Here is a 19,818-nt window from a genome sequence, read left to right as displayed (position 1 = left end):
AATAATGGCATTTTAGAATTCGAGTATAATTTTTTACATCCTGTTATGTTGGCTTATTTCGTTATGGGCGCCAGTATGAATTTCACAGGCGGCACCAAAGTGCTGCCATCGCGCACAAAACGTGGAAACTCGATATACTTTATCATATATATATATATCTATATGTTTGAGTATGTGTATATATGTGTGCTATGTTGGCCAAGTGAGAATGAGCGACGAAATGTGTTAAAAAGTGGCAATTTCAGTTGTGTGGCACTGATTTTCAACGGCTTTCTTGCCCTGCCGCACGGTCTTAGCGACGAGCAGCCGCGTTGTGTCTTTGAAATTTTCTCGCTAAAGCGAAAATAAGTGAAATTTTTTGGAAGAATCTATTTTTTTTTTGCGAATTTTTGTGTCTCTGCCACATTCTCGGCTGAGCTGCTAGCTGCCAGCTTGCTTGGCGTTGCTCTGATTGTCTTCTGGGTAATTTTTCATGGTGATTTGCTTCGGCTGTCTTTGCTTGAGGCGAAATAAACACCAGGCAAGGGCGCACAGCAAGTCGTGGAGGGCGTAAGCCTAACAAGCTTGCAAGATGGCAGCGCAACAGCAGCACTTTGGCGAAATATGATGTGCGGAAATTGAAGAAATTTGGTACACAGTTATATATATATATATGTGTGTGTGTGTAGTGCACAGAAGTTAGGTGTTTCCGCTTGAAGTTTGTAGCTGCTTATGCTATGTGATCCATGGCATTTTTCAGCGCAGACATATTGCCTTACAGCGGCAAAGCAAATGGCAATAATAAATTTTAGTGCGCCCAGCAGCCGAAAACACAAACAAAAGTGTTCAATTCATGCTAAATTGAGTTAGTAAGTGCCTTTCTAAAAATAACAAAAAAAAAAATACACGAAGTTTCAAGTGTTATAACGGTGCAAAGAACCACAAGCAAAATGGCAAAAGTTTAAAATATATAATTTACAAATACAAAAGATTCCTTACTAGAACTTAATTTCGATCGGTCAGTTTTGACATATGAAGAGCTTCTAAGGGAGCAAAGGATCTGTGGAAAATTTTAGATCGATATCTCAAAAATTGTGGGATTTCTTCACTTATACAGAAGCAAGTCTTTATTTTCAATTCACTGTGCCAAAAACTTTAACTTTTCCCATGCATTTAACGCGGGATATTTTTATCTTTTGGATTAAATTGTTTATCTCCAAAGCAAATGGACCCTTAAACTTAAAACAGAATATTACAATACGAAATTCAGGGCTCTACAAAAATGGTACTATCAACTTTTCCTGTTGAAAAATTTCTCAAAAAGTTATTTATGCACAGTATTTTTAAATTATTATCTATCAAATATAATGTACACCATGTCGTATGAGCAACTCGTAATTTTCTTATTTTTAAATTGTATGAATGCTCATACCATTCGCTGTATACTATAAATTTAACTGCGTTTAACTTTTAAAGTATTTCTTTTTTCATGGAAAAAATTAGGAGACTTTTAGGTAGAGTAAATTTTCCATTAGAAAACCATTTTCTAAAAATTTATGTTTTCCGTGCTTTAGGGAAAATATTAAAAAGTCGCCTGTTAAATTCATAGAAAGAGAACATAGTTAAGGATAATTTAAAATGAAAATAAAGACCTTGTTCACATTGGTTATAATAAGGTAGAAAACCAGATTGATCAGAGATATTGCGACAAATTTCTTTGATTTCCGACTTTAAGGATGATGCTATGGTTTGGAAGTAAAAAAGCTGTTCTACTTTCTTAATGCAAATATCCCTACTACATTTCGAATGTCTAAAGAGTTATTAAAGAGTCACTTGGATTTCCTCGGGTAAAAAACAGGCCTTTTTCAACAATTTTATTTTTTTCATATAAAAAATGAAATAATTTAATAGAATTTTTTAGCGTGACAAACATACATACACTATTAACAAAGATATTCTAAAACTTTTTTACAAAATACTTTTAAACTCGGCCATTGTGACGGCATTCCCAGTGAACCCTCGAAGAGAATATGCACCCACGTTGGCAAGATAACTCCTTACAAAATCATATAAAGTGAAAAATGAGTGTTTTAGATAAAACTTAGAACTTGGGCGAAGGAAAAACTGAAATTTGGATTTTTGTCAGAAATTTTTCCAAAAAAAAGGAAATTTTTTTTTCAAATAGTTGTAATCGAAAAAGGAAAAGAGTTATATCTCAAAGACCTGTGTAAAATTTCATGAAGATCGGTTGAGCAGTTCTCGAGAAATCCTGCCAACCGTCTACAAAGTCACAATTTCGAGAAAAACGTGCTTAAAAACGGCGCACTTAGCCTACCTAGCCACTAACGCTTATGTCCTCAAGGCTGTAGCTCCGAAACTATTACTCGGATGAAGACAATATTGATTCAAGACAATATTCTAGATGTGTTGTAGAATTTAATAAGACAATAAAAAATTGATTTTTTGAACTTTTTTTGAACTTCAGCATTTCTTGTAGCATAAAATTGTTTAAAATGATATTTACCCTGATTTTGATTGACGAGTTTATATGGTAGCTATATGTCAATAAAAGTTTAATTTAAAACTATCCGGCCTGCCATAGCAAAAGAAAACTTCTTGCCAAAATTAGTTTTTTTAATCAACATTGCTCCCTTTAAGGGTGATACAGTGATTACAACGACCTTAGAACCTTTTGATACAGTTTTTGTAGTATGATTTGTCCTTTGCTTGAAAATAGGCCTCAGTCTTAGCGATCAAATTTTTTATTCGACGAAAATTTCTTTTCAGCGAGCATTCCTTTGGGATCTGAGAACAGAAAATAGTCGCTGAGGAAATATATCGGCAAAATTCGGTGAATGAGAAAGCATTTCTTTTTCACTGACTGTGATACACGTCTTCGATTTTTACCTATTCAAAAAAATGGATCAAAGAACGTGTATCAAATTTTGTGTGAAAAACGAAATTAAGTGCGTGGATGCATTCCGAATGTTGACTGTGGCATACGGAGAAGCTACCTTGGACCGAAGTAACGTTTATAGGTGGTACAAAATGTTCTCAGAAGGCCGAGAAGGTGTGACAAAAATTGGCTGTTGCACCACGACAACGCCCCTGCTCACACATTGTTGCTTGTGCGCGACTTTTTGGCCAAAAACAACACACTAATGATGCCGCAGCCACCGTATTCCCCAGATCTGGCCCCCTGCGACTTTTTCTTGTTCTCTAAACTGAAGAGGCCCATGAAAAGACGGCGTTACGCTTCTGTTGACGAGATAAAGACGGCATCGAAGGAGCAGCTGAAGAAGATAAAAAAAATTGATTTTTTGAAGTGCTTGGAAGATTGCAAAAACCGTTGGCACAAGTGTTTAACATCTCATGGGGATTACTTTGAAGCGGGCAAAATAGATATTCATGAATAAATAAATAATTAAAAAAAAAACACAAAATTCGCAATACTTTTTGAACACACCTCGTATATGTACATTTTATAGGGTCTCCGATGCTTCCTGCTGCGTATAACAAACTTAATATACCCTGTTCAAGGTTATATATTATATAAGTATTATTACGTAAATGAAATAAAATCTAAATAATATTATTATTCGTTTAAGTTTTTATAATTACAGCTGTTGACAGCTAATTAGAAACGACACAAATTTTGAAGTAAATGTAGTTATTTTCCATTAAACCACGTTTATTTATTGTATTTTCACTTATTTTATTCAAACCTATGTTAAACTTAAATTCTAATAGCAAAAATTTTGTTTAAAAATCGTTTGTGTTTTGAAGATTTTAACAAAAACATATGGAATCAACGATTTGGGTGCGACAACTAATTATAAACCAAAAATATTTTATCAACAAAAAGAAAAGACTCGCTGAAAGCCAATTCTCGCAGAATGTGTCATGAATGCATTTCCTTATTGGCTGTCCAGCTTTTGCGATAGTAAAGTTTAATGATAATTTACCCGGGACCGAAATCAACCTTCAAAGATAGTATACAAAGGAGCTTGCAAGAATATTAGAGACCCGAGTGCACAATACACAAACACTTTTAACAAATTTTAGGCTTATTGAACAAGCTGGTATGTATGTATGTATGTTTGTTTTGGTTGTCAATATGTTTCACAAAAGAAGCGATTCAATTTTCCCGCAATTCATTTTTAATCTATATATAGCTTGTCAAAAAAGTCTTGCGGTATTTCCTGTGGTATTTTTATTGAATTTTTAATTGTTCATAAAATTTTCTTTGATGACTCATGCCCAGCTGTTGACCGATACTACGGCTGCTACTATGTCGGTCTCTTTCGACCAATTCAGCGATTTTATCGCATTTTTCGAAGACAGGCCTTCCAGAGCGTGGCGCATCTTCGACCACCTTTACACCAGAACGAAAACGTTGAAACTATCGTTGTGCGGAGGAAATGGAAACCGTATCGGGTCTATAAACTGCACAAATTTTATTGGCAGCTTGAGATGCATTTTTGCCTTTATCGTAGTAGTACTGTAAAATATGCCGTATTTTCCCTTTTCTTTGTGTCATGTTTGCCACGCTATAACTCATGAACCACTTAACAGAAGCAATAATCAATCAAACACGTGTTAGCGCGTGAAATAAGCTTTCCAAAAAGGTACAGCATGACCCGATGGGACGAATAAAACTRGAACTACGCGCTCTCATCGCCAACTAGCGAAAATACCGCAAGACTTTTTTGACAACCTAAAATAAATACAAACTAATTAACCGATTTTAGCAAAACTTAGCACACAGTGTCCAGTTTGCAGCAACTTGGAGATGGGATAGCCAAAACAATTCATAAATGAGAAATACAGTGAAAGCAGCATTTAATGAACACTCTATTAAATGGGCGCTCTATTAAGCAGACATCTCCAATTGCCGTATTGTATTATTCATAAGTACACTCTATTAAGCGGACAACCCTAATAACTGGACAGAGAGGCTGGAATAATAGTATAAAATGTATACCACAGCAACACTTGGCCGGATCCACTAGTATTTTTATAGAAATTAAAATAATACTGAATTTTTAAATTTTGGCTTGCAATAAATTTGTATGTAATTGTGCGACAAATAACATTTATGATAAAATAATTGCAGTTCCATTGGTTTTTTTTATATTAATATAATATATGTACAGCTGTTTTTAATTAATAAAGTTATGTTTTACTTAAAGTGAATGAAATTGCATTTTATTTGGAGAAACATTGATGATTTTTCAAAAACACAAGAGAAGTAGAACGTAGATATTCAGAAATTACCCTTATTACTATATGCTCAAAAATACCCAATTTTTTTTTTTTTTTTTTTTTTTTTTTTGTTACTCGTTCGCATATCTCATTCCAGAGCAAGGTGGATAATTTTTGAAAGCAAGCCGCAAAAAACGGAAGCTGCGATTGCACCGACGCTGGTATACCATTCACAAATAACGAACCTGCCTTCGTTCAGTTTGTATGACAGCTACGCAGTATAGTGATCCAATCTGAAAAATTCCTTTAGATAGCATAGAGTTGTCTTAGAAAATAATGTATACCGAATTTCGTAAAAATATCTCTACTACAAAAGCATTCTATACAAGGACTTCATTTCGACCGTACAGTTTGTATCACAGCTGTAGACTATAGTAAAGCGCTCAGAAAAATTCCTTTGGAAATTTCGCCTATGGAAATAAATACATAGAATCTTAACAGAGTATTTGGCTTTAAGTTAGATATGTATTTGTGCGTTTTTTTCTATAAGCTGAGTGCAGAACAAAACAGTGAACGAGTTTTGACGAAGAAAACGATTTCCCCCATCAAGAACCCATCACATTAGGCTGATCTGTCACCATGTGAGTATTTTCTACTTTCAGAACTGAAAAGTAACATTAAAAAGTAAGTAAGTCAAGTAGCCATAACCGAGGTGCTGAAATGCAATATATAAAATCACATAAAACAACTGTGCGGGCACTAATTGATCACTCAAAGCATTGTATTGGGTCTAATGGAACCTATTTCGCTGGTATAATGTGTATTTCATTCCATACATATATTTTGGAATCATTTAGCACACTTATATGTGGAAATTCTGAAAGGAGGACGATTCGTGCAAGAAACCCTATACTATTTTACTGGATCAGGTTATTTGCAGTTTTGAAATTCAATAACAAAAGAAAAAAAGGCTTCTGATAATAAATAAATGAAATTTAATTCAATAAAACGGACATAACAACTAAAAAGACAAAAATTTATTGCACTACAGAAAAATAAATGCCAAATAAATTCCAAATATCTAATAATCTAGTTTTATTCATAAACTAAATTCGCTTGCATGAAAGCAAATAATCAATTAAAATCGGTTAAGAATTGCCGAAATTACGAAGAATCACTTTTTTCCTCATTTCTTCTAATTTTCCGAAACTCTTATTCAGTCCTGTCAATTTGACACCGAAATCATCAAAATCGGTTAAGGATTGACAAAACGACGAAGAATCTCTTATTTACTTCATTTCATATAATTTTCCAAAAACACTCTCAAATCCCTTAATTTGACACCAAAACCATCAAAATCGGTTAAGGTTTGCCGAAATTACGTAAAAAATGTTATTTTCTTCATTTCTACCAATTTTTGAAAACTCCTCTCAAAACCAGTTAATTTGACACCAAAGCCATCAAAATCGGTTAAAATATAACAAAATTACGAAGAATCTGCTTTTTCTTCAATTTTCAAAAAGTCCTCTAAAATACCTTTAATTTGACAGCAAAATCATGAAAATCGGTTTAGATTTTGAAAAATTATGAAAAATCATGATTTTCTTCCAATTTTTGAAAACTCCTCTCAAAATCTTTAAATTTGATACTAAAATCTTTAAAATAGGTTGATGTTTGCCGAAATTACGTAAAAAATGTTATTTTCTTCATTTCTATAAATTTTTGAAAACTCCTCTTAAAACCCTTTAATTTTACACCAAAATCATCAAAATCGGTTAAGAATTGCCGAAATTACGAAGAATCGGCGTTTTCTTCAATTTTCCAAAGCTCCTCTCAAATCCCTGTCATTTGACACCAAAATCGTCAAAATAGGATAAGGTTTGCCGAAATTACGTAAAAAATGTTATTTTCTTCATTTCTACCAATTTTCCAAAACTCCTATCAAATCCCTTCAATTTGACACCAAAATCATCAAAATCGGTTAAGATTTGCCAAAATTACGAAGAAACCACTTCTGGTCCACTTCTGGTTACTTTGGGCACTTTTCGCCAAATTCATAAATATCAAATTCTACCAGGCGACCATAACCAGCCAGTAGGTAACTGCGGGAAAAAATTTTACTTTTTTGTAGCATACCTCAAAGGCGCGCACGCACATACAGGAAATGGTGGATAATGCAGCACTAATGCACTGCCGCCGGCATATTCGCTATAACTTTGGTAAAACTCAACCGATTTAAATGATTTTGGTGGCAAACGAAAGGCAATCGCTTCGAGAAGATAATTTCGTAGTTCACTCTGTTTCATCTTGTACGTAACCATTGCAATTCAGTGCGTAAGAAGCGCTTATAAAATCATGCACTACAGCTGATGTGGGTAATATGAAATGATAAAATATGACAGACTACACGTATAAAAGCATATAAATCTACTAGTTGCAAAAGTATTGTTTCATCTTGTTTAGTAAATGCTAAATGAAAATTTTTCATTACAGTGTTGTTTTCTCGTGTATTCTATCAAAAATGTCTTCTTATTGTGATTTGTTAGTATTTATTTTTAGGCGATTGTATTGCTGCACGCTTGCCCTTTCGTTTGGTGCCTGAATGCACAAAATCGCTGGCGATTTGTTGAAGTTATTGCTGTTAAAGTGGCAGCAGTCCTCACTTCCGGCTGTCCTGCGTATGCCGGCAACGCAGTTCATCCTGCGCCTTTGGGGTATGCTACAGAAAAGTAAAAAATTTTCCCGCAGCTACCTACTGGCTGGTTATGGTCGCCTGGTAGAATTTGATGTTTATGAATTTGGCGAAAAGTGCCCAAAGTAACCAGAAGTGGACCAGAAGTGGTTTCTTCGTAGTTTTGGCAAATCTTAACCGATTTTGATAATTTTGGTATCAAATTGAAGGGTTTTGAGAGGAGTTTTCAAAAATTTATAGAAATGAAGAAAATAACATTTTTTACGTAATTTCGGCAAACATTAACCTATTTTGACGATTTTGGTGTCAAATGACAGGGATTTGAGAGGAGTTTTGGAAAATTGAAGAAAACGCCGATTCTTCGTATTTTTTATTTTTTAACTGAGTTTGCTGTCAAATTGAAAGGATTTAAGAAATGTTTTGATGTTTTGGATATTTTGAGGAAATGAGGAAAAAAGTGATTCTTCTTAATTTCGGCAATCCTTAACCGATTTTGATGGTTTTGGTGTCAAATTAAGGGATTTGAGAGTGTTTTTGGAAAATTGTATGAAATGAAGTAAATAAGAGATTCTTCGTCGTTTTGTCAACTTTTAACGGATTTTGATCATTTTGGTGTCAAATTGAAGGGTTTCGGGCAAAGTTGAATAAAAGAGGAAACATTGTAAAAATAGAATAGTGTGCCTGGGAACAGTTCAAAAAATATTTTTTTTCTATAATCTTTATTTTGACATACCTTATACTACAATAAGGGTTCAATTTTGTTATTTTATTTTATTTTATTTTTATTTTTTTTTTTATTGTTTATTTCAAAATGAATTAATTGTAACTGAATAAAGACTGTCTCTTATACACATCTAGATGTGTATAAGAGACAGCCTTATACTACAATAAGGGTTCAATTTTGTTATTTTATTTTATTTTATTTTTATTTTTTTTTTTATTGTTTATTTCAAAATGAATTAATTGTAACTGAATAAAGAGATGTGAAATGCTCGCCCAAATCCCTTTCATGATTGTCTTCTGTCGGCTTGCCTAATACACATCCATTTTTGGTACAATTAATTGTGCTGGGAAACTCTCGTTTGTCAAGGCAGTATTCTCGACTTTAGATGGAGTCCTTCAGAGCTTTCAAGTCGTCAGCGGCAAGGACTGCGAAGTTACCTGGAATATGTGAAAAAAAGTTTACATATTACACATGTATATAAATATATAAATAAAGTATGTAGTATGTGAAATAAACGTATACGGTAATAACTAGTGTTCATGAATTAGAAAATCTTAAACGATTTGAAGGGGTATTATCCACAATTTGGGGGTTCCATCGAAGGATAATGTATACCTTGTGTAATTTGTATGTGTTTCTTACGAAATTCATAGCGATTCATAAACTCAAAAAGTATGGAATATCGACTACCTACAATAAAAGGAGCGTTTCTGATTAGCTGTCAAGAGCTGTATGTATTTCGTATAAAAAAGTTTGAAACTCCGTTTGACCTCAAGTATCCGTCATCCCTTTATTGAACCCACAGACGTGTAAACGCCTGTAAACTAGTACTCAGACACCTTGTCGGTAATTTCTTCTTCTAATAAATTTATACATTACAGTGCCGCTCCGTGTTTTCCCTCGCATCCGACTTCTTTGTCGGTGTTATAAGTTCCCAACGCTCATAATACCATCCTATGAGACATGGGAACTAGTTAACGGATAAAAAAGATACAAAGAATACGTTGCACACTTCTCTAGCCACCAGACAGACATTTCAGCGTACTACGTCATTGGTAACACATCTACATTAGAAGTTTATCCATCGACCAAGTGTGGATCGACTGCGCTCCACGTTTATTTTAGTAGCTGGTGTGCAACAGAGAATGGAAGAAGACCCGAACCCATACGTTACCGAGGAAGGACCTTGGCTTTCTGGCTTAAAAAATCAAACTCGTGCAAGAGTTGTTAAGTTTACTTTTGGTTGAAGAGGTAAAAAGAAATATCGCTTTTAGGGCGATGCTAATCCACAAGGAATTAGGTGTACTCTTCTTCTTTTTTAATTTAACAGTTATCATATATCTTCCGCAGAACCTTTCTCTCGAAAACTCGTCACGTTGACTCATCAGATGTCGTCGTCCAAGCCTCTGCACCATATAGCAGAACGGGAATTATGAGTGACTTACCTGTTGGCAAGAGTTATCCTGCGTTGGGTTTCGAGAGTGCACCTCGTTGATTTACTTATTTCTGCAAACATGAAACTTTTTTGTGGAAGATTTGAAAGATGTTTATATCGAAGACTTTAGGTTCTATAAAGAAGGCAATCAATTTATTGAAGGGTTGGAACTCTTGTTGAGTACATTACCACGCATTGCCGGCCTATGGCGTGACCTCAAGATTGCAAATTAGCACTGCTGGATTATTTTTTGTAAGGTTATATAGAGTCGCAACGTAAATCAGATGCACGCCTTAGAAAAAAATATTCGGCGCGCTATTGCTGACGAAAGGCCCAAGTGGTTCACAATATGATCGAAAATCAGTCCTCTCACCCCGAATTTAATCGAGTCCGCTGAGGCGTTCTCTTGCCCAAAGTCATACTTAAACCATAATGGTAAAACTTCAGCAAAAGTAAACATGACTTTTTGAATGTAGCACCCCCTGGTGGCGCCTTCTAAATGTCGACTGGTGCGTTAGAATCTGCTATGTTTATCGAATGCCCAGTGAAATTTCATTAATTGGAAGTGAAGTTATTGCGTTTTAAGTGTCAGTATGTTTGTGTTATCGGTGCGAAAATGAGCTTCGAACAAAGAGCCAACATTAAGTTTTGTTTTAAAAATTATAAAACTTCTATCGAAACGTTCTAATTGATGAAACAAGTTTATGGCGATGATTGCCTATTCCGTGGCAGAGTGCACGAGTGGTTTCAACGTTTTTAAAATGTCCGTTAGGGCATAAATGACGATCAGCATGTGGGCCAATCAAAATCCATCATCGCCGGAAATTCATCGAAACTGTGCGTGAATTCCTCAGTCAATCAATGAGCCGAAATTATCATTGAAATTCATGAAAATGGAATTGAACATCTCCTAAATATCGATTTATCGCATTTTGATCGAACATTTAGGCTTATGAAAGGTGTGTGCGCGGTTTGTTCCGCACAAATTGACTGACGACCAAAAATTTGCTCAGAATCCAACATACGAAGGAGGATTATTTGACCAAAAATCACATTTTAACCATTAAGCACTCCAAGTATTCACCTGATATGGCACAGTTGGATTTTTTCCTCTTTAAGAAAAATGCATTTGCCCAGAAGGAGACTATTTTGAATAAAATAATTTGATTTTGCCGAGAAAATCATTTGTTCTGTTTTTTTTTTTTTTTAATCCTGTTTACTTTGGAACACACCTTGTAGAACTCTTTTACCTGTTCAAACTGCTTAAAGACTATTAATTAGACAATAATCTTTTGCTTCAAAGGCAACGTATGTTACTATTTGACTATACGGTAATAGGCGCAATTATTTGCTCGGTCTTATTTTGGACCGGATTTCGATCGGTAAAATATTGTCATTGTGCCATATTTTTATTAGAAATTGAGAAACATTCAGAAGCTCTGTCGGCACTCGAAGCGTTGCTGATCTTCAGCCATTATACGGGTAATCAAATTTTTTCATAGTAGACAACTGATGAGCTAATCACATGGTCTTCAATTGATGATTGCAGTTCTTGTTATATTTTGTCTATATCACTGTTGCTCCATCAGCTAAAAAGTATGCCTTTTCCATAAATTTTACATTTCTCTTTGTGCGCCTATATCTCAAGCTATTTATACTCTCGGTCGCTAGTCTTTTCACTCCTCAAATATGTCTCTATTTTCCTTTACGTTGCATCCGATCACAGCGAAGCTATGTATTTAGAAAACATTCTTTCTTTCTGAGTTTGCCCCCAATCTGGCTAATTTTATTTTTCCACAAATTTCTCGTAAGCATTAATGCAATTTGCATTCGTGCCAAGTCAATTTGCACATAATTTCTCTTTTGTCACTTTCGCAATTGAAATATATACCATTTCCTGCGATCCACCAAAAGAAAATTTTAAATCTCACCACATCCGACGTGTAGACCTTTAAATGCTAGTCCAATTGGCCTTCATAATATTTTTGTTATTGTTGTTTATAGCAATTTGTGGTGGTTGTGTTGCAATTTGCATTCATTTGTCGGATGAGCACATTCTGCTGGCAGCCAGCGTCTCTATTAGTTTTACTTTCATGGTTTTTGGCCAAACCACACACAGTGTCTTAAAAGACTCTGCACGTTTGAATAGGGTATTAATGAGAATTTAATGGCATTTGGCACCGAACATGGAAATGCCTAAAATTCAAAAATATTATTTTCGCTTCGTATTTTGGTTAAAAAAGTTGAAAATTGTTGAAAATTCATACACTGAATTTTCATTGCATTTTTCGATATAGAAACAATCTATCTGGGAATCTCAACCCAGTTTTAATAATATTTCATATTTTCTAAATAACTCAGAACGGTTGTACCATTCGACTATGACTATGATCTTGCCATTATTATCGTGACATCAGTTGTGACTACGATGGATTTTAGAAGCAGTTCTCACTCTTGGGATTTCTTATTTTCGACCCCCAGGATACATACGAGAACCAGTGCCTTTAGGCGTTGAAAAAACAACATCTGACCACAGTGAAAAGAGGATGGACACACACCACCTCTTCGTCGATTTTAAAGCTGCTTTTGACAGCACGAAAAGAAGCTATCTTTATGCTGCAATGTCTGTACTTGGTATCCCCACAATACTAATTCGGCTGTATAAACTGATGTTGAGTAATACCAAAAGCTCCGTCAGGATCGGGAAGGACCTCTCCGAGCCGTTCGATACCAAACGAGGTTTGGCGTTGCCCTAAGAGCTCCATTTATGCATATACTAGCTGTTCTTATGAAAGGATTACCTTAGTTTGGTTTTTTTGAAAGCTTTCTCTCTAAAATTAGTCCCAAGTAGCTTAATTTCTCTACTATTATTATAAACTTACTATAGCTTCTGGCCTCTCAATTCAGGAACTCTATCTTTTCGCTGTCATAAGCTAAATAAAATATGAAAGAATAAGGTTCTGAAAGGCCTCATGTGCGTCTTCAGCTAAATTGCTTATTCTATTTAAAAAACTTTAGCTGAAGGAAACTTCTCTTTGAGGATCCCCCATAAAACGATGAAGGAATCTATTAGCTCTTTCATGACGGGATTTTTAACACTCTCTGCTTAGTTGACTAAAAATATACATTTACCTGCTTCACGCCCTGAGCGAAGACAAACTTCGTTTTTGTTATGGAATAACTTGAGCTATCAACTCGTTAATAGAATAATTCCGAAAGCAATGTCAAGCTTGGCAAACCCATTCTCGCTTCAATATTGTTCACGGCTGAAATCTATAGCTGAACTCTGTCACCGAATGTTAAGATCTCTGATTGTTGGGGAGGTAAAATAAGAATATTTAATCGGTATTCCTTCCTTCCTCACTTATGGCACATGGCAGAAGCGGGACATTTCAAAAGGGCTGGGTGCAAGTGGATTTGGTACTTATAGTTTAGTGCATAAGAATGATTAATCTCATAAAAAAATATATGCTCGGAACGTTTTCTGTTGGATATATCGGAGCTCATAGTAGAGACGGTGTTTACGATATTTATAAATCACCTTTTTCCAAGAGAGATTATATGATTTTAAAGTGTCGTTTCGGTCATTTTTAGTATAAATGGATTTGTAATTTTTTCCATTGTATTCGTATTCAGTAAAGTTTACAATTTCATCGTGGAAAGATATGCGTCGAATTGTTGAAAATGTTGAGCGTTCATTTTATTTACATAATGTAATATAAATAGACGTTTTTTGACAGATCACACGTGAGTCTTGTCAAACTGTCATATTATTTTTGTTAGGTATTGTTTGGCATTTCATCATGGAAACACCTTTCCAAGCGAACTCGCTTCTCCCTAGGGGCTCTTGAAAATTTCTAAGAATATCTGACGTTTTCGAGCCAAATTTTGTTCAGCGGCCGAATTTGCATTTCGTACGAAGTGCAAAAATTGAAGTGTTGATATTTCATCCGGAAAAAAAGACGGTTTGGTGTGGTTTGTGAGCCGATGGAATCATCGGTCTATATTTATCCAAAAATTATGCCGGTGAGAACGTAGTTTCAACAAGACCGCACCACTTTCACACATCATCTCATCAATCAATAGATTTATTGAGAGAACACTTCGGTGAGCAATTAATTTCACCTTGTGGACCGGTCAATTCACACCGTTAGACTTTTTTCTGTGGGTAAGCGGACAATAACGATTTGGAAGCTTGAACGAGTATTTGAAAATTGGAATCATTGGATGGACCATCTGAGACGTAGCCGTAGCCAACATTGGTAGAGTCAAAGAATGTTCTTTCGTATGATAATAAATATTCATTCCCTAGTAAATTTGATGTTTCTGTGTTTTAGTTTAAGAAAGTAATCAACCTCGATATGGATCTCCCTTTAAAATGCATAATACTATTTTTCCACCTCCTTCTCCTCCTTCCTTAAAATTTTGACTTCAATTAATGATAATTACGGGACCAAATAACGCATTACCATAAGATATTTATATATTCCAAACCACTTTAAAGTGCTCAAAAACTCAACCAAACATTTCTCTTTCAGATGGCCTGCAGCCGTTATTTCAAATAGTGCAACGGATTTTAAAGGGAATCTCAACATTTCCAATACCCGAACATACAAGCCCATGGTAATGCCTACAAACGGCATACAAGCGTTGAGATCAACAGCAGCGACAACAGCAATTGCAAGGCAAGTAACGGAGCAAAGTGACAGTCGACATTAACTGTAAATACCGAAACACTCAAGGCAATTGTTTCGGAAGATACGCTAAAGAGCGGCTTCAAAGCGATTACTGGCCAACGGTACAAAGCAGGTGCCCGACAACATAGTAAGCCATGCCGTTATGTGCATGGTGGCACAACAAACGAACACAAACCCAACGACAACATAATCATTGTGAATGTCAAACAGTGGCATCAATTGCAAGTCGAGAGTTGCCAGCCGTATAACAATTATTGCGAAGTCGCGTGGGCTTTCCGCACTTAAGCGTTGCCCCGAGCAAGCACAGCAACAAACAACATCAACAACAACAAAAACAACAAATATTGGCGAGTCACCATAGCAGCGCGATGAGTGTGGACGTGGCAGCAAGCAGGCAGTATAGTGAAAACACTACAATAACAACAACATCCGCAACAACAACAACAATAGCTGCAGATACAGTTGCAACCAAAGCACCGCAATGGTCGAGATGGACAGCGCTTCGGTGGCCGATTGGTTTATGCGAAATCGGCGAATCTACGACAACAACAACAACAACAATAAATTGCATGGCTACAACGAAAGCTTTGCAGTCAAAGCGAGTTGATAGCAACACTTGCCGACAGCAACGTGATGAAGATGACCGCAACAACAACCACAACAACAGCAGCAAAAACAACAACAACAATAACAATAACAAAAGCAGAGATATCAATGTCCCCTCAGCGCAACGAGTCGGAAGTCAAAAGCGAAGGCAAATACAGCAACAAAAACAGTTAGGCCAACAATGTAGCATGCACAAGCAACGCCAAAAACAACAACAAAATTGGCGGCATTATCTGCTGCAGCCACTACAACGATGCGCATCCGCCAAAGACGCTGACGCCTGCTGGCCCACCCGCTTTGCCACAACCCTGAAGCAACAACAACAATGGCTGCGCTTTTGCCTTTTGCTCGTCATTTGCCTGTCACTGCCCTCAGCAACGAATACGAAACCTCAGACCTCAGCAACAGCGCCAGCAACAATTGCCAATGCACCAACAACATTGCGAGCTACACTAGCAACAACAACAACAGGAATACTAATAACAACAGCAAAGCCGACAGCCACAATCAGCCAAACGGCGCAGTCGGCAACTGAGAGTGATGACAACATTGTGACCAACGAAACTACCAACTTCACGCACACGCACACGCACACGCGCCACACCACAAACAACGCTCACGGAAATGTCATCATTCCTTCAACCCAGCTCAGCGTAAATTCAACGACCGCATCAAAAGCTCCATTGCAGACGTTGGCGGCGCTCACGGTGGGTGCGTTGACAGTGTCAACAGCATTGCCGGTGGCAACGCAAACATACACATCCACAACGCTGTCATCATCAGCAGCAGCAGCAGCAACAATAGCACGGCAATCACACGACACAACAACAACAGCGGCAACAACAATGCTTGACTGCGCCGTCAATGCGTTGGCGGAAGCGGAGAGCAGCGGAGGTGACAAGCCCGATACGCAAACGGCATGGAATGCGCACTCCGTCAATGGAATGCTGCATGACACTGCAACAACAGCAACAACAAGCGAAAATGAATCACCAACAGCTAAATATCACAGTAGCAACAATAATATCATTCGCAATGCGCCCAGTGGGAGCAACACTAGGCATAGCATGCAGCAACTTAGTCCCACAAATGCTAACACCGACAGTAACAACAACTACATAAGCGAAGACGGCGGCTTGAGCAGGATTCGCCACCATCGTGCTACACGTTCCGTGGGTCATGGCAGCCCCGGCAGTGTGGGCTTAAGCGGCAGCAGTTTCGGTGCTGTGAGTCAAGGTAGTGGTGGCAGTGGGTTGACGGGGAGCGGCAGCAGTGGCGTTGTTGGCCTCTCGAATACGAACGATGGCGAAAATAATAATCATAACAGTATCGAATGTCCCAGTTTCGATGAGAATTCGGCGTGTCCGTGCTACAAATTCGAAGACGGTGAGTTTTATATGTTGTTTACTTGCCGTTACATAGCGAGATACAAAGGGTGACTTATTTAAGGGGTTATATCTACTGACAAGTTCAAAAACACCTTTTTTGAAGAGAAATTAATATGTAGTTATACATTTTCAAAATATTTTGTACTTTAAAAATCGACGATTCATTGCCTGTCAACTTTTATCAAGAAGTCGGTGTGAAAATTTGAATTCGATCCGTGCAGCCGTCTCGGAAAAATTTTATTAGTGAACAGTATTTCGAGGAAATGGCTGAAGCAGCGGATTTCAAAGTATTAATCGATGGACTTATTTTCACTTTTCTCTGTGGTCTAACGAAACTTAAGCTTCAAAAGTACCAAGTCGCTAAAACTAATAACATGGTCAAATTTTATAAAATCGTATCGGAGAACTCCTTAAAAATATCTCTCATAACGAAGTACTTTCGATAGAAGTTACCAAAACGCATATTTCAGGTTGGCTGTGGCAATGTTATACATCGGTATGAGCAAAAACTAATAAGACATTACAAATAATTTTAAAATTCTCAATTTATGCTTGGAAATCTCCTCAATGCAGTCTTAAATGCGGGTGTCAAGCATTCCTTGCTTTTGAATGCATTGTTTTTTAAATATTTGGAAATAGCTGTTTGAATGATTCCCATAGATTCTGCGAGCTCTTCTTGTACTTGAAAATAATCTTCATAGAGTAAAGCTTCCAGTTTATCATTCCTCCTCAATCTTTTTTGGCCAATCGAGAACGTTCTTCGTTTTCGAAGTCAAATCTCACCCTTTTAAATTATGCAAATCACTTTTGGAACGCTCGTTTAACTAGAGCATATTCACCATAAACTTTCTCCAAAATATAATGAATTCTGGCTGAGGCTTACCTCTTATTAAAGTAATGAAGCGGAACTCTCTGCATAAGCAGTTTTTGACAAGTTTCGACATCTGTGAGTGGATAAAGTTTGCTATTGAGAAGAACAGTAGCTTTCCAGCGCTCGTTTGGAATATCGGTAAAATGGAATAATACGAGTATTTAAATTACGTCATCTCTTGGATTAGCTATAGACCCTATAATAAACATACTTTGAAAGAAATAAAGAATATCCTCTAACTAGCTTTGAGTAGACGGTCTACTATCGGAGTGAGTCCGAAAATTCCTCGAAAGAGGTCGCATTCCAAGACCGTGAGTGTTAAGTCTAAAGCTTCATCGCTTCGCCAGAATTAAAAGAGCTCATATGATGCCATTTCAACCGCTGACAGGTATAAGAGCAACGAAAAAGTCAGCAGGAGTTTGCACAGCGTCAGCAGTTTCTAAATATAATAATTTGGTGGGGGCTTCAAACTTTAAGATTATGGTATGCGCGAATCGTTTGTTTCAACATATAATACCTATGAAATAAATATTAAAGTATTATATTTGTTTGCATTATCGCCCCTAATTTCGGAGGTATATTGAACGTAGAAAACTCAACCTAACTTTTATTTCAACAAATTAGTAAACAAGGATACGTAGCGGCAGCAAATAACGGACAGGTGCGATTGAACACTTCTAAATGAGAATTCAAAGTATTTCAAATGATATCCAAACAACACAACAAACACACACACACAGGCTGTTTCAATAATAGAAAATAAATAGAATTGAAGTGCTATTTCCTCAAGCACGTTTTGCAACAGCACAACACTAACAAATTGACTAGTCTAATGCCACATCTGCAGGTAAGAACGTGTTCTAGTGGCACTTGGCAGGTCCTCATCTGCGTACGAGAATGCTTATAACGGTGCTAATCCATATGTTAACACATATTAACAACTTTTTCCCACACGCACACCCACTCACTTACTTATCCAGCGCTTCAACTTGTTTCTTTTCTTGTTCTTGTAATTCGCAGGCTTATTTCTCGAGTGTCCCGGCACAACGGCCATGTCGCTGCGCAGCACATTGGAACGCATCTCGTCGCCGATACATTCATTATCCATTTATGATTTCGATCGTTCGGTCACGTCGCTCTCGCAGGATGTCTTTCAGCCAGGTGTCAATATAAGGCATTTGCAATTTTCACACTCACACTTGGAGACGCTAAAGGATAACAGTTTGCGGCATGTACGTGCAACATTGGAGTCGCTGAGCATTGTTAATGGAAAATTAACACAGGTATGTTACCAACCATACACACACACACACTCACATATCAACATGCATTTTATCCGTGCGTAAGAAAACCTAAACAACAACAACTACATGAGCAAAACATTAACGAACTTGGCAAAGTGCGGTGGCTGTAGCCAAGCGGTAAGCCGACAAACCAGTAGAGAATGTATGTTTATGCACAGTGTTACCAGTTCGTCTAAATCGTGTCATTTTTTTTTTTTTTTTGTCTTCACAATGTCGTGTAATTTTTATTTTTATTTTTTTTTTTTTTTGTTTTTTTTTTGGTCTTCGCAATGACCAAACCTTACATATCTATGAATTTAAGCGTCCGACTTTGAGCCACTAAACTAAAATTTATTTTACTTCTAGCAAAACTAAACTGTTTTTAGTGATATGCAGTAGTATAAGTTAATTTGCGTAAAATAAACTACATGCAGCAATGAGTTATGAAAACCCTTGAGAAATCTCGAATATTTCTTTCAAATTTGGAATATTTATAAATATTGAAAATTACATTTAAAATACAGTATTTAATAAATAATTAAATTTAAATTAAAAAATTCAGGTATAGGTCAATGTCAAGCATCTATTACGTCCAATGTTGATACAAAACAGGAAAACAATTTAACTTCGGCTTAATAATATCATTTTTAATAGCAAGATCTATATAAAAGACTATATTTTGGTTTTGATCGATCAGTATATATAATATAACAGCTGTGTGCTACAGAAATACGATCGGAATATTTTCTCTCAAGTTTCAGCGATGTCTCGGATGATAAGCTGTGCCAATTTTTTGATTTAGTTAAGCGTTTGCGTAATATTGACAGCTTTTTGTTAGCAGTAAATTTCTTTTAACTTCGGTTGGAGCATGTTATTGGGAATGAATATGCCTCCTCAATATCGCATATAAGATTCTATCGAGCGTATTGTGTGAAAGA

General features: G+C 36.4%; 1 protein-coding gene across 1 annotated transcript in view; it reads left to right on the top strand.

Annotated features, from left to right (window-relative positions):
- The window catches only part of LOC108970615 (myosin-G heavy chain-like), a 374,599-nt gene that overhangs the window by 350,302 nt on the left and 4,479 nt on the right, over window positions 1–19,818 (top strand). Inside the window, exons 6-7 of the mRNA XM_018936137.1 lie at window positions 14,574–16,724; window positions 18,618–18,880. Coding sequence (XP_018791682.1) covers window positions 15,101–16,724; window positions 18,618–18,880 — 1,887 coding nt within the window. The 5' untranslated portion in view covers window positions 14,574–15,100. The remainder of the gene's footprint in view (window positions 1–14,573; window positions 16,725–18,617; window positions 18,881–19,818) is intronic.

Source organism: Bactrocera latifrons, unplaced genomic scaffold, assembly GCF_001853355.1.
Source record: "Bactrocera latifrons isolate USDA-ARS-PBARC rearing strain unplaced genomic scaffold, ASM185335v1 scaffold_0, whole genome shotgun sequence".
In the NCBI taxonomy this organism is placed as follows: domain Eukaryota; kingdom Metazoa; phylum Arthropoda; class Insecta; order Diptera; family Tephritidae; genus Bactrocera; species Bactrocera latifrons.
The sequence above is the reverse complement of the archived record's forward strand: the minus strand, read 5'-3'. Positions and strand labels throughout refer to the sequence as shown.